We start from the raw sequence: 16549 nt of genomic DNA, 5'->3' as shown, positions 1-16549 counted from the left end.
ATGAAAAAAAATTTACCCTTTTTTGGTATATGTGATGATTAATGATGGTGTGTACGAATAGTGTGTAGAGTGTGAATATGGTTATTAGTGCAATGATGCACAATGCTGCAAAAAACCCTCTCCAGATTATAGCTCACAAAGATGCCTCTGTAGCTGTTAAAGTCTAATTTATCTCCACTCCTGTGTATTGGGGAAACAGGTCCTTGGCTCCAGATCTCAAGAAAGAAACGTGACTGGAGAAGGAGATTGAACAGCTGAAGCATAGCCTGTCTCAGCTCAGGGCTGCTGTCTTTCAGCATCTCTGTCCTCTGTCAGCCCCACATGCTTTGCCAATTTTTTTATGCTGTTTTTGATGTCATTCATTGTAATTAGATAAACAACAGAGTTCTGATTATTTCTGGTTGTTGATTTGAATGAGTCTCTGTTGATGACTGAGATTGTTATGTAAGATTTGATCATATAATTTTTCAAAATTATCTTTCTTCCAGTAATGTTGCCATTTTTACAGGCCACAGATTGTTTTCTTATCTTATGTGCAGCTGGTTTTATGAATATTTTTATCTCACTGTGACCTGATAGAGAGGTCTGTGGTGGTGTGGACAGTGAATGCACTCATGAAGTAGGGGTCTCTGTCAGGGACAGCATGGTCAACTGCATTTGTCCCAAGAGCTGAACAGTATGTGGGCAGCAGATAATGAAGACCCCTTTCCAGGTTTGAGACTGTTGCTCTGGTTCATTGTGGGATGTCCAACAGAGAAAAAAACCCACTCTGTTTACTGTGACTGGAGAATTATCTACCGATGTTGTGTTATCCATTATCCATCCATTATCTATCTTATCTTATCCTTTATAGGTTGTGGGGGAGCTGGTTCCAATCCCCCTGGACAGATCACCAGTCCACACATTTTTACATTACTCTGGTGGAATAACATGGTTTTCAGTTTAAACCGGTGTTGTTCTGTTTGCCCAAAAGCAAATAACACATCCCACAGAGAGAATTAAAAGCAATACTTTTACTCAAGTAGTAGTTTCACCTCAATCCAGAGGATTTCGTGTCACGTGACCATGTGAGTTCGTATCAAGTGAGGTCGCCCTCTGCCGAGTGCCTACTGTCCGCCATTACTCCACTTCGTCAAGTGAAGTCATTTTTTCCTCACAAACTCATTTAAACAAGGTGAGAATTCCAAAGTGTGGTGTTTTCATCTAATGTGTATTTTTCAATGCAATGCAGTTCTGCTAAAATGCCTCATTATGTACCTTGGGGAAAAAGTAATTTTCCATTAATCATTTAAAGGGATAGTTTATTTTATTCGATGTGGACTTATATGAGGTATTTAACCATAGTCAGCATATTACCTACAGGACGTCACCATGTCCTGAAGAAGAAACATCAGTACTAGTGCAGAAATGTAAGCAATGTACTGCAGTGGACAGAGTTAACACCAAAATATAATTTAGGCACCTAAAAAATCTGCATCAGTTTAAATGTATGCTGAATTTAGTACACTTTTACCACTTTACCTTACCTAGACAGCCGCTAATCCTAACCCTAACCCTAACCCTAACCGCTGCCTTGACCAGTTAGGATTTTTGTTTTATTTTCTGACTTTGGTGAATCCAAACTGACCCTTTAAAACACTGAAATCACACAATAACAAAACAGTAGACCAACAACTCAGGTGTTCCATAATGACTCATATAACAGTGCTGCCTGATGGCAAGGTAAAGAGGCGAAAATATTCTAAATATAACATACACTGAAAATGACACCAATTTTTTTGAATACATACTTCTGGCTGCTGACCCTGTCCACTGTAGTTCATTGCTTAACTTCCTACGCCTGTGTTCCTGCTGCTTCTCCAAACTGGTGGCATGCTGATCACTATCCATTGTAAGAAATACACTGACCATGGATAAGTACCTGAATACCCCAAGAACAGCAGATTTTGTAGCAGGACTCATGTTTCTATGTCAGTATAGCAGCACTGAAGAATTTTTTTTTAAAGACTTTTTAGACTTCTGACCTCTTAAATTGTCTCTTTACTTCCTTTAATTAAGTATGGTCTAAAATTGTTTTTATTTTGAAAATTAATTTTCCAAAGTGTCAGCATTCAAATGTAATTGTAAGAAACGTGTTTATCTTTCTTGTTAAAGCCACACTGCTTTATTTTATGTCAAACATGTTGGGAACCACTGATTTCATCTTGATCTATTTTTGTATTTTATAATCTTATATATGTTTTATGCAAAACCTTAATCTGAAAAGTAACTAGTAACTTAAGTAACTAAAAAGTCCAATAATTCCCTTTGAACTGTAGTGGAGCTTAAGTACAAAGTAATACCTCAGTATATGAGTGGATGTAGCTACTTGGTTACGTCCACCTCTAGAAATAAATAATAGTAACTGCTGTGATTTGTTGATTGACCTACAATTCCTCCTAAACCAAAACCAGCAGCTCATTAATAATAGCTCTTCTCACCGGGACGAGCTCGCGGTTTTTCATAGTAAATATTAGATCTCTCAGTAGGGACAGAGGGATGAAGATGTTGTATCGCTTTTCGGTGTTTTCCCGCCCCTTCCTTTTGGTTTCGTCCGAACTGGCCTGAGCAGCACCTCCTCAGCTTTTATCCCTCTGCTGCTGTTGCTATTGCTGATGATGATGATGAGGAGGAGGATGCGCTGCAGCTCTGAATGAATCCACAGTCAATGGCCCGCTGCTGGACGGCTGCGCGATGAACGCATTGGCTTTTTACAGTCGAATGCCTGGAATGATTATGGATATCTTATATTTTATATGGATACTGCCAATTGTATCGGCTGTGGAAGGTAAGCCGGCGTTCAACTCATGTTTCAGTAAGAATGGTTGAGTGTGTGTGTGGACGGCGAGAGAGAGAGACAGCAGAGCCCCATCAGTAATACATAAAAAGAAGAAAAAAACGACAACCCGGAGAACTGGTATGGGAAACTGTGAGACAGTTGTTTGAATGTAGCTCTGTAAAAGCTCACTGCACAGCGAAAGGCTGAGGCTGCAAACATGTTACTAGACTAGGCTCATATTAGTCTTCTCCTCGGTTCTTTTCTCTTTATTTGACATCAGTAAAGGCCGCCGGGATTATTCATCAGTGCCGTCGCGTTATCTCGATTGGGCTGAATATGATTGTCTGTTATCATTATTATTATTATTATTGTTGTTTAGATCTTTACTGTATGCCTTTTCAACAGGATTATACTGTATTAAGTATGTTAAACGTGTAGGCTAGGAAAACGATAAGGGAATTATAGACACATTAAGTCAGTGTGGCTCTGTAATTGAGTCTGGTTTGATTTTGGACCAGTGAGCCTGCACCATCTAAGTAGACTACAGTAAAGATATCATGCAGACAGAATAGAGACTGGAGAATTTATAGATGTTTAAGATATCCATGAATGGTCATTTACCCATCTACCCATGTATAGCCTCAGTTTTGTTTAAATTATAGTACTATTGTTGTTTGTGTGTGTGTGTGTGTGTGTGTGTGTGTGTGTGTGTTATATGAATATCTTACAAAACTGTTCAACCTCTTAAACCTGACTGAATCTTTGCTGTTGAGTCTGTACAAACTCATGCTGAGCAGCCAAACACTGTTCAAACCCACAGAACTTCTTAAATTGTTACATTCTAGTGGATAGCCCATAATTTCCAAAGATAACAAATATGTCTGGCTGAATTTAGGGAAACGTTTATATGATTATGCACAATACTACGTATGTATGAATGAATGAATGAATGAATGAATGAGCCATAAAAAGTCTTGGGTTTGGAAATTTCATTTAGATCTTTATTCATTAGCTGAAAAGGGCATTGCCTTCACAATCACAATAATCCTGCAAATATTGACCCTTGGCAGACCAACAGTGGTCTCAGCAGCTGGCAGTCGTAAAAACACAACATAGCAACATAGCCATGCCTGTATGTATGTAGTTTTTACAGATACCCAGAGTAAAGTTTTGTTCATGTTTATTTGAATCTGAAAATATTTCCTGTATCTTTTCTGTAAGCTGAGGGATGAAATAACCACATAATACCCATCAGTCACAACATATTGGTATATCATCTGTGATAAATACAGGACTAACTCATAGTTGGACTAACCTGGACACATCCTATTGTTAAAAAACAAGCCCATAGGTCATCTGTGCAGCAGCTTTTTAAAAACCATAGTTCGGTTTAATGTGACCTCTAGTGGTTTTTGGTATTTATGGCAGATGAAAAGGAGGAAATCTGAATTGTGATGACAAGCCTCCTGCCGCTCCATCAACCCCACTCAACACCTGCTGTTATTTAGAAATTATTAGTACTGCTTCTAGTATTACTGCTAATATTGCATTTATGGCATTGTGCTATGTTATTATGCTATGATCTCCTGTTGCTATTTTCTACCCCCCTCTCTCCCCCTTCTCCTACAAGGTCATTTGAGTTGGAGGGCAGAAACAGGTGGATTTGGTATGATGTCTTCTGTGGCTTGGGAGGATAATATAACCCTGATGATGTCATACTGGTGCAATTACAATTATTGCAAATTGGAGCTTGAAAAATGTGGGTATTTACCAGGGAGGGAGGTCTAAAGATAATATTGAAGAGATATGTAGGATGCAGTGTTTTTGGTTCCTGACAACGACCAAGGACCAAAAGTTAGGGTATCTCAGCTTCTGCTGCTGTTGAGATTTCTTTCTGTAATCTGTTTTATGGAAAAGCAACAGTAAATTGCAGAAGTAAGCTTATAAGGATATGTAATTTTATAGGAAACTTAATTTAAGGCAAATTTACAAAATGTAAAAATGTAATGAGAGTTGGCAAATATATACATTTTCTAATGGACACCAAAACTTGGACAGGATAAGAATTAATATCCCATCAATAATTATTCTTGGATGTGCAACATGTCATACCAAACATATATTTAACCCTGCTCTGCATTACTGAACACGTATATGATTCAGTGTTGAATGATTGAAAGTGAAGTACTGTAGCACAGAATAAGGAAAAAAAACACATTACTAGCTACACTGGTAGTTTTATTTTCACATAGAACAGAACTTTGAGTATTCTCAATGACACAACGCAAACAATGACAAACACAAAGCTTCAGAGAGATAAAAACCCTTAAATGACTGGACAGTTGTGATGTGATTGTTTGAGGTTGTTCACAGTTTCCTTCTCAGGCTGGAAGCCAAATTGCTCATCAAGTTGTTGTTGCAATCAACAGAGGACAGGCTGTTCTGACTGATGAACCGCTGGAGGGCTGAAAAGTTTTCTCAATCTTTCACAGCCAGTGAGTGTCATTATATAGCAGTGTTAACAATGTTGAAGCAGTTAAATCGACTCATTTGCCTGAAACAAGTTCTTGTCACATACTAAAAACTGATCTCCATTCTCCTCTAATAATGCCTGTTCTCTTAAGGTGCCTATACTCCACTATTTGTTACAGGAACACATTAATATTCCTGTAGCAGCTATTAATGTTCCTATAACAGCTATATGCTCCACATTCAATTCAATTCAATTCAATGTTATTCATATAGCGCCATATCACAACAAAAGTCATCTCAAGGCACTTTTCATATAGAGCAGGTCTAGACCAGACTCTTTAAAATAGGTATTTACAGAGAGAGACCCAACAAATCCCACCATGAGCAGCACTAGGAGACAGTGGCAAGGAGAACATAACATAGCACGGGTTCCATATAAGATGTAAGGTGATGCACATATGGATGGAATATTAGGATGTCCACATACGGCAGTTTCTCCAGATTACCATTATCTAAACCACTTAATTTGGAGATCAAGCTGAGAGTGAGTGCACCTGAAATGTGACTAATACTACAGTGAGTAAAGTAGGTCAAAGTTGGAGCAGGGAGTGGGTCTACTGTGGTGGATGTTTCAAACAGACAGTTTGGGTCCTGTTTTCTCCTCCAAATAAAGTTGGCTAACATGGAGGTTTCCAACGTGTCTGACATTCAGTGTCATCCTGATCCCGGTTATTACTGATAGGACTGATGGACAAAACATGAAAATAACTTCCAAGTTGTAATAAACGTATCCTTTGAATACATACAAACTGAGAAGGATTCATTATGTCAATAGACTGTAGAACAGAATAAAGATCAGTCAACAGACAGGATCTCTGCTCCTGCTGATGTCAACAGCCAGCCTGTTGAAGCGGTGAGGAGGGGTCAACTTCCCCCTGCTTCCTTCTTCCCTTCACTGCTCTTTGTGAGCCCTCTTAGACCTGAGTCTTTCAGCCACATCACAGGCCTTCCACTCAGTACTGGCCTTTACAGTATATATACTGTCTATACAGATGGGTGACCGATTAAAAGAAAATTTGGAAAATGAATGGAAACAGGGTGATGATGCCCTCATCTATAGGGCACAAGGACTGAATGGAATGGAATGAGTATGAAAATGATGTGATGGGCCTCTCAGTCAGCAGACCTGACAGGCAGTGCTTTCCACCACCATCATCAAATCATCACTAAATGAAGGAATATCTTTTGTGAGAATTTCGTTCCATCCCCAGTAGAGTTCAGAGACTTGTAGAAACAATACCAAGGGGCACTGAAGCTGCTCTGGCAGGACATGGTAACCTATCACCTCACTAACTTAATACATTTTTTTCTTTTGTATATATACACACTCTCTCATGTGTATAGTCCACCTTTCTGTGCTCTGCTTCCACTCTTAATTCATTCACACACACACTGGCTGTTTTTACCCAGAAGGGCATGCTTGCAGCAGTGGAGCACAGATGTTACCCAAGTGCTCATCCAGCACAGTATCATGCCTCTTCGCTGTCTCTCAGCTGGAGTTGTATTGCATATAATTGCAATGTCTTGTACCAGCCTGTGTTGTTAATGCCATTCATACTTTGCTGTCTCTCATCAAGGAGCTCACACAGAAACAGTGATGTGCTTGTGTGATAATTGTTTCCCTCACAACAGGAGGACTTGTGATTAGATACAGTACATTTTATGGTGCTTCCTCAATGAGGTATATTAAAGGCCAGATTATTCCTGCTTATTTTCATTGAAATACTGTTGTGGGGTCTGATGTCAAGATAGTCCTAGTCGTAGTTATCTTCAAGTTATTACAGTACACATTTTATTTTTTATCTTGTTTTGTAGATTGTTCCTTCATCTTGACAGATGCTGGTTTATTATGCAAAACATAATGTTCATGTACTGCAATACCTATTTAAAGTCAAAAAGCAATATCTAAGATATCATGAAGTGTTTCTTTTGACGTGTGAACTTTACACTTGTCATGATCAATGTGAAGATATTTCAGTTTTACTCCTTTATAGATTTTTGTTGTTTTGTTTTTTGTGGTGAATTCTCTACAGTGGTGAATTCTGTCTGCATGGATATATTACATCACTTTAATTTCAGCAACCCAACAAGTAGTTCTGATCACTCTACAATATATTTCAATCAGCACACACATGCACTAAACAACTAAACTAAGTACACCCCTTACAAATGATTTGACTTATTGGGCTTCGGCTAAAATCAAATAATTAAATGCACAGCATTTGTATTTATTTAACATTTTAGTGATATCAACAAGGGATGTACTCAGTTTTGTTGTGTACCGGACTTGATGCTTGATAATGCAGACGTGGTCATAAACGTAACAAGTGATGATGCCTTGTATCCGTCAGTCCATTGTTAAAGGTAATGTTATACTGTCAATACATGCTATTATTAACATTCACAAAACCAACTCTGCAATCATACAGCTGTTATCCAATAATGGTAATGATCACAAGTCATAAATATGAGAGTCTCTCATCTCTATAATCCATCCCATATTATCTGAACACGGCAAAATGTATATTGATACGTGGCTCTGTATGTGAACATGATTTGAATCTAGGAGCAACATATGGAGTTATTAGTACTCACAGGAATACTGTGTATTTTGACAGTCTGCTCATTTTGCATCAACAAGTGGACCTGAGAAAGAACACAGTTAATACCCCGGGACAACACCACACTGGGACCTCCCAAATGATGAATGCAGTAATGGACAGACAGATAGCTAATGGTAGACTGTACAGTATGATGTTCTCCAGTCAACAGCGTGTGTCTCCTAGCAATATTGACTCTCAGTTGTCAGCCAACCAATGGCATATCCACTCAGAGGCACAACGATTCACTTTTTTCATTAAAAAGTGCAAAAAGTTTTCATGATATCATAATTTATATTTCCTTACACAAAAAGCAAGAAGAATTCATATTTCAGTTCAACTATAAAAGTATTATTTGGACTTATTCAACCTAACATTTGTCCTCATTCCTTAGAAGCGACACATTTTGTTTTTTGTTCTTGGAAAGAAGCCAGCCTGGCCTCAGTGCCCTTTGCTGACATTTCTCAGTGGAAGTCAGTTATCTAAGCCAATCAATATTCAGTGTTGGGAGCGGCACAGTGCTCTTTCGCCTCTGGGAGCAGTGACAGAAAACACTGAGCATCAAAACAGTCCATGACCCAGTTCTTCACTGGCCTATGGTTGCTTCACCATGACAGAGAGCCAAAGCAGTGTCACATCAATGGCCAGACTGTGTCCACTGAAGTAAGTTTACATTTTAATTGGGTCTAGTCTGTGTATAACTCCAGCCATCTTTCATTTCAGTTCCTGAGATGATAAACACATGTCATCTTTTTAAAAAAAAAATCAACTTATGTAGTTGTGATAGTAACATATGACAGCCCTGTTAACTAATTAACCTTGCTTGTTGCCACTCTATATGCCACACTGTAATAGGACCACAGTTAGCACTGTTGCCTCACAGCAAAAGGGGTGTGAGTTTGTACCCTGGTCTGGCTGGGTTTTTCTCTGTGGAGCGTGTATGCAGCATGGGTTTCCTCTGGCTTTCTCTCACACAGTCCACAGACATGCAGGTTAATTGGCAACTCCAATTTGCCCATAGGTATGAAGGATCTTTTCTGTTAATTTACTGAGTACATTTTTGCTCCCAGAACATCAACTGTTTTGGTGTTCACTTCAGCATTTGAGAGTCAGATTTTCCCCCGACAACATTATTTGTAAAATGATGTAATACATGCACAGGAATTGAACCTGGGGGGAAAGAATTAGATATCCACCTGTAGTCACATCACATCCTGCTTCTGGCTTACATTACATTTCTCCAAAGGCACTTCAGTGAATTTTCCTCTACAAGACACCAAGTGCGTGAATCCACTGAAGCATACATTTTTAGTAGAGAATAAATTTACTGAAGCATATTTCCTTTCCCTGGGAGATCAGAAGATTTAGTCCATGTGACATCTGCTCAATCAGTCTCTGCACCAACTGTTATCCAGCAGCCAAATATCATGACAAGAGAAAAATAGCTGAGTATTAGACAGCAGATAAACCTAGTATCAACATACCTCTATGATGATTTGAGTTTTTAGGAACAATTTCAGTTACATTTTAATTTAAACTTACTGGCAGAAGTAGAACACATTTAGTGATTTTTACCCATGTAGACCCCTGTAGACTCCACCACTGCTTCAAATTTTCATGACAGGGAAAGAAAAAAAGAATTCATTTACAGTTGAAGGAGGAGATGAGAAAGAAAAGCAGGTTTTATCAGAAATTGTGATGATTCAAACCAGATTCATCTCTTTTGACTTCCTAAGTCCTGGTACTGGCTGCAGTGATGTTTATTATCATGGAATGCTGATGCCTTCAGGTAATATTACGTGAAATACTTGCTTCAGCTGAGTAAAATAGTACACTTACTTTCTTTTTTCAGAAGTTTTCACACACTGTCTTCATCGGTGGATGTTTGTGTGGGGGAGTGGGGTAGAATGTTAAGTTTCAAAAGTATTAAAGGAAAGATGGACACAAGAAACTAAGGAACCAACAACGCCACCTGGGGCCTTGAACCCCAGGATATAGTGACAATTCAACTATTTCACTGTAGATTACAAGGACACGGGTTTGTGAATGAATATGCAGAGACAGTAGTGAAAATCAAACTTATTTTATTGTAACACAAAATCCACAAAATCTGCAACCCAATTAGTGTACAAATGAATCAAACCCAACCCACCTATACACAAAGCAATCAAACAGAAATACCCATAACTAAGAAAGAAACTAGAATTAGCTCTAGTGAACTCAATCAAATCCAAAAGGTAACACAACACGGGAAACAGAACAAAACAAAGTAAAACAGCAGAGCAGCAGCAGGTGGGCCACCTCAGGTAGAGGCAAACACCATCAAGGACCAGCAAGAGGCTGACTAAGGCCAGGTGAGGGCCTTTTATACCCCACCTACTAAGGGGAGGGCCTAAGGGAGGAGTGGTATTCTCTGGGGTGTATTCAAGAGATGCACCTCACTACATTCGCTCAGTTGTCAAGGAAACAGATGTGTTGACATGCAAGCACAGTAACTGTTGTCAATACTTAAAATACCTGAGGGGATCTGAATGGACACAACTGTAAATGGTATCAGGTATGTTTTGAGGGGAATGAGAGCTGTGAACTTCACAGCTCAGAGCTTTGTCTCTATAAGGAAACTGAAGCTGAGCTTGTCTTGTGCTAAAGTTGAAGGCAACTGGACTTCTTTTAGGTTTCTTTAAGATGTTTCACCTCTCACCCAAAAGGCTTCTTCAGTTCTGAAACTGGTTGGGGAGTCCCATGTATTTAACCTCTGGGGGTGGTTATGGGAGTCGTCAACCCATCCAGTCGTTATGCGAGTCATTAGGGTCACACGAGCCCAGGTGTGACTTGTTAGTGGGTCATTGCCCCACCCTGACATCATGTGAGTCGTTAGGGTCACATGTCTCAAGGTGTGAAAGGGGGTTGAATCTCCTGGGTAAGGATCTCAGGACTGGTGGTTGGTCTGTGTGTGTGGGTTTCCGGTAGACTTCAGAGTCCAGAAAAGGTAACCTACGGTCCTTGGTGTCCTCTCTGGTGAACTTGATGTGTTTGAAGGCCTCCATGTCTTGGGTCTTCAGTTTTTAGACCTCAAGAAGCCTTTCGGATGAGAGGTGAAATGTCGTCGAGAAACCTAAAAAAAGTCCAGTTGCCTAAACCTTAAGCACTTACGACTACCCTGACCTGGATAACTGAGAATCTACATGGAAATGAAGCTGAGTTTATTTTACAGTTTTATTGCTGGTACAGGAGGTGAAAACAGAGCTTCAGTTATCAATAAAACATTTGTCTTTCATGCTTACAAATGAATCCAAAATTTTGGACCTGTGAAGACTGCTAGCCCTTCGTTTTGAAAGGCACAAGTTTAGGAAGTTAAAAATGTTTCAGATGGACAAGATGAGCCCCTGGTATTTTTGCTATTTATTTTTCAAAGCTGTTGCCAATGTCTAGCATCGCCCCTGAAACCAGACTGTATGCTTCAGGTTTCAAATTTAAATCTGATGGGGTTTGTGAGGCTTTCTGCCCTCCACAGAACTGAGGAGCATTAGCAGGATGGATCGGGCACGTGATCAAAAGACAGTAGAAGTACACTAGACATAACAAGAGAGAAAAGATGAGTTTTCATTGTAACTAAGACTATGGGTGGATCAACCTTTTAGATTCCACCACCACACCAAACCTGAGTGCTGTGTGTATGATAATGCTGTAATACTCAAGTCTGATCTCAGTCTAGTCTCCATATATTTCTATAATTACAATGTTGGACATGTCTTCCACCAGTCTGCTGCTACTTTGTCACTGAGCTGTCAGTTCCCCACAGAGACAAAAATTTCTTCAATATCACTGTTCTGCACTGTTATTTACGAGTGCAGTTATCATGTAACAACCAAGCTGCCTCTTTTATGTACAAATGTGTGAACAGATATCCTACTTTCATGGTAGCTTGTAATTTAGTGCAACAATATTTATTTTCTAGTATACATCTTTTCTTGTAAGCACATTTAGGTAGATTAACCTTGTTTCCTGTTCCTGTTCCTCTGTATTTGAGAGATTATACACCATGTGATCATAACATACTTAAGATTTTAACAAGCACTATGGGGCCACAATATTAACTAATATCTAGAACCTATTATTTGACATTGTAGGTAATTGATTAAAAATTCCTAAACAAATTCTCAGTTAATCAAATTATGTACAGCTGACTGGCAACAGACCTGGGACTTTCAAGGCTCCTATGATTCCCTGGGGCCTCAGGGAAATTGCCCACTTTGCCTGGATGGTAATCCAGTAATGTATTGGAGAATAAGAGATAAAAGTAATAAATTATGTTGCACTAACCAGTGAGCATGTGATAGCAGATTGTATGAAAATATGATCTCACTGTGGATTGTGAATCTTATCTAAAATCTACTGTAACATTGTCAGTTTAACCTAATTAAAAACATTATTTTAGAAAAATCAGAATAAGGCAGGACACTGTGTGTTTGAGTATGAATGCTGGTGCATTCAGCACTGCAACACTGTGACATAAAACAAAGTGAATTTTGCTGATGTATCCCTGTGGGTTTAATCCAGCGTGGCATACAGAGCGTGGTGCAGCCTACAAGGATTATGTGTGCAGGACTTAGTTGGCCCACTCTCTCCTCCTCTTTGCCCTACTTTTCATTGAATCATGTACAGAAAGGCAGAACAAGAGCTCTCTCTCTATATATACTACAGGAATGCAGGGACAGATGGAGCCAGTGGGAAGGGGAGGGAGCCGTTATTAGACAGAGAAAGAGATGGAGTAAACTCTACAGTGTATGATGAGAACAAACATCCAGCACAGGTTTTACTGAAATATAATTTCCATCCCAAAATACAGTCATTAAGAATTATTAAGAGCTGGTGCTCTGAGTTCTAGTTTGGATAGGATGTAATTTGTGCTGATATACTTCCCTCATGGTAAGTGATTTCCAGCAGCATATTGTGTCGAATTAGTTGTGTTCAAACTGCAGAGACTGTGATGCTGCCATGACGAATGTCTAGTCACGAAAGGAGGGCAACATATACTAATGCACCCCCACCCTCGCCAGCCCACACTGTCCCCATTTCCCTGCTCCAGCTTCCATCAGCAGCTCCAGTCAGTACCAGCCTGCCTGCATTTTAAATGCACCGCTCTTCATTATTAACAAATATATTAACTTGTGTTTTCTAAGCACCTCTCTCTCTGATCTCCCTGATCATGACAGTTTTTATGTTTGCTGTTCTGAATACCTGCTGTCTGGTTGGCAAAATTCATTTGCATATAGGCAGTTGGTGGTAAATTCACAGGTCTAGTTTATCTCAGTTAACCATCTATTAGATAGGAGCCATTTAGAGCAAATGGAAAAAGAAAAAAAAACTAACTGGCTTGTGTCTATAGTTTGTATCATTTGATGAATATTTTAAAAAGTTGTAATAATTGTAGTTTCAATATTGTACTTCAGGTTCCAGACTAACAAGCAAATGCCGGCAAACCAACCAGCCATAGTGGCGGGTGACAAGAAGCACACTGTACTGTACAATATCGTCACAGGAGCAGACTGAAGAAATCACAGACCATGTAAATTCTGAAATCATTAGTTTTGTCAGGTTGACTGGATATCTGTGGAAGCATATTTCTGCCACACAATAAAAACGTATCACTATCACATTATAAAGTGATATTTCACATTAAACATATCACATAATAATGTGAAACAGAGTTATCACGTTTAAACTTTCTAACTTTCTTTCACTTTATAATATATATATATATAACGTGATAATGCTGCTATAATGTGATATGATGGAATGAGGAAACAATGTTGACCTATGGAGAATGGATAAATTAGGAAAAATGTCTCATTTACATGATTCTGTTAAGTTGTACCTCATGTTTGGGTTAAGACGTGGCAAGATTTAGCTATATTTTGCTAGTTCACAAATGGAGTGCGTGTCATTGTGAGTCCAGCTCCGTCCATGATCAACTGAAATGTGAAACTATTTATAACATGATAGTGATTCGTCTTTATTTTTTGGTGGGACAGCAGTACACTTCCATAGGATATCACAGTCCTTATTGTGCCAAATGTTATTCATGCATTTTTTTGTTTTTGTGCTTGTATTTTAGTTTATTTGTAGGCCTAGGTACAGAACCTCAGTAAGCTTTAATTTCAACCCAACTCTGTCCCTAACACCAACTATATAAAAGAAAAAGGAAAAAAAGAAAGAAACCTGGCATTGAATCTCTGTTCGAATTCATCACCTTTTGCACTTTTGCAGTCTCTGATCAAACCTGATTTAAAGTTGCAATAATGACTTTTTCTGGTGTTCATCTGAGCATCTCCGCAGCAGGGTATCATATACATTTTACAATATCTCACATTGCACATCTCATCTTTTCATACATGACTTGCACATTTCTCAGTGCAAATAGACAGTGAAAGTGATCTGTTGATAGTCTTATTCACATCATGCTAGCAAACTTACACCTTTCAATGGTGATTCAATTTCTATTTCTACAGAATGTCATAGACATAAAATAAATTACTTCCTACCTGTTTCACACTCTGATACTGATGATGAAATGAAATCAAACATTATATTATTGATGGTCTTATCAAAGGTAAACTCAATGTAGGAAGATAGGGCTGGCAGCTGTGTGGTAGCTGACATGCTATATGGCGATATATTGTCTATATTTAATTGACCAGTGCAATTTTTAATCACAGTATCACAATTTTACACCATTTTGTTTTTGAATCACAGATGTTGTATCCTATGGCTGCTTCTGTTTAGACATGTAGTGTAACATGAGTTTATATTTCTCAGAGTACGTTATCAAAAGAAGTAGCCTTAGTATTTTGGTACCAATACCAAGTTCTGCACCCACTAATAAAGGGTGTTGCTGTGATCTGACTAGAAAATTATTCCACTTGACTGACACCTGACTAAAAATGTCTTGTAAACAGGAAACAGAGGAAACACAAAATTATACTGAAAGTGAAGGTAAAACACCATAATTAAACAACTTCTGTGTAAGTGAGTGAAGAAAGTGTAAAACACCACATGCTATATCACTACTTTTGCAAAGAGACACATTCAGATCTTGAGGCTCTTCCGTCACTCTTGCTTCCTTCTTGGCTGAGTCTGTGGGAATTGGTTGCGGGTCAGTGCTCTTGGCCTCTTTATTCCTGTTCAGCGGCGGCTCTAACACCTGGCTCGCCGCTCCCTCCCAGCTCCTCATTAATCGCTGCTGATACTAACAGGAAGCGAGCAGCCGGAAAAATGGGCCATTAGGATTCAACAGTGGATGCTTGCATTTCAGCCTGAAATGGAAAACCAATACAAGACCGACATTAATTATATTAACTCATAACTAATTCTCCTAATGATACAAAGTTTTACATCATTTTTGTGTAGAATATAAACATTTGGTTTGTTTTGTATTGTAAGTTATTGTTAGGTTATGCTCACTGGCACCTTTTCCTCAGTAAACCCTGATTTTCTCTGTCTCTTGTTGCTGAGCCTGAAGAATCTTTTAACCTATGCACTTTGATTATGAAAATGGAAATAAAGAGTTGACAGTCAGGAGACACTGTTGGACAGTATTAGTTTTGACCAAGGTCTTTCTCTATGAATACTACTGTTTTAATGATCAATGAGTCATCAACTTTCCCCAGGTAAAAAATATTCAAAAATTTGAATGTGACATCTTAGAGTAGTGCTATGTAGGGTAACTAGGACAGTGGGGACGTGACGTCGACACTGATTAAGATTCCTATCAGTTACCATTTTGACCATACCAGGTGGCTAATTTTTGTGTTTACTCTCAGTCAAACATTTGAAATGACTCATCACTCAAAAATCATGTTTGCAGAGCTGCAGGAGGCTGATTGCCCCAGTATTTGCCTGTTTTGTGTGAATCAACTTGTTTTCTTGAATCTGTACAACCAAGGTTGGCAAGTACAAAGTTACCATGACACACAGAGCTACTGTTGAAATAAACCCGAATTATACTTTAAGCTTAAGACACATAATACACTGACCTATGAATAATCATTTCTCATGTTGTCATTAATCTCTTCTGATGGAACATTCCTGTCATAGTTGTCATATCATATTGGAGATATAATAAACATGTATTCATTAATTCATAGAAGACTCAATAATATTATGTTAAAATAGTATGTTAAAATAGTAAATCCAATCAGTCTAATATCTGAGGCCATAACTTCTGATTCAACTGATCATGTTCTTGACTGCAAAGAAACACACACATTAAGTGGGTCTAAAAATAGATGATTTTATTAAATACCATCTAATCATAAATAGGATTTGCAGTAGGTGATATGATTTAATTTTTTTCTAACTCTGTCCCCTCCAGAAGTACTAATGGATTCAACAACAGCAACAGCAGAACTGGGCTGGACCATCTACCCATCACAGGGGGTGAGTAGAGCATACCAAGAGACTAAGAAGAGCATGTGTAAAACATGCAGTCAATATACAGATTTCTTGTTACTCTGTGAGAGCACCTGTGGTGTCACTTGTGGTGACATTTCTTTTGGTTGAAAAAGGTTTCAAGATTTCACCAACTTATGCACTCTCT

The 16549-nt window shown here is 38.7% G+C and overlaps 1 protein-coding gene across 1 annotated transcript in view; it reads left to right on the top strand.

Annotated features, from left to right (window-relative positions):
- The first annotated feature begins 2667 nt into the window (after positions 1 to 2667).
- ephb2a (eph receptor B2a) overlaps positions 2668 to 16549 on the top strand; it is a 35780-nt gene continuing 21898 nt past the window's right edge. Inside the window, exons 1-2 of the mRNA XM_018701601.1 lie at positions 2668 to 2827; positions 16325 to 16389. Of these exons, the coding sequence (XP_018557117.1) occupies positions 2734 to 2827; positions 16325 to 16389 (159 nt within the window). The 5' untranslated portion in view covers positions 2668 to 2733. The remainder of the gene's footprint in view (positions 2828 to 16324; positions 16390 to 16549) is intronic.

Source organism: Lates calcarifer, linkage group LG6 (assembly GCF_001640805.2).
Source record: "Lates calcarifer isolate ASB-BC8 linkage group LG6, TLL_Latcal_v3, whole genome shotgun sequence".
NCBI classification, from domain to species: Eukaryota; Metazoa; Chordata; class Actinopteri; family Centropomidae; genus Lates; species Lates calcarifer.
The sequence above is the reverse complement of the archived record's forward strand: the minus strand, read 5'-3'. Positions and strand labels throughout refer to the sequence as shown.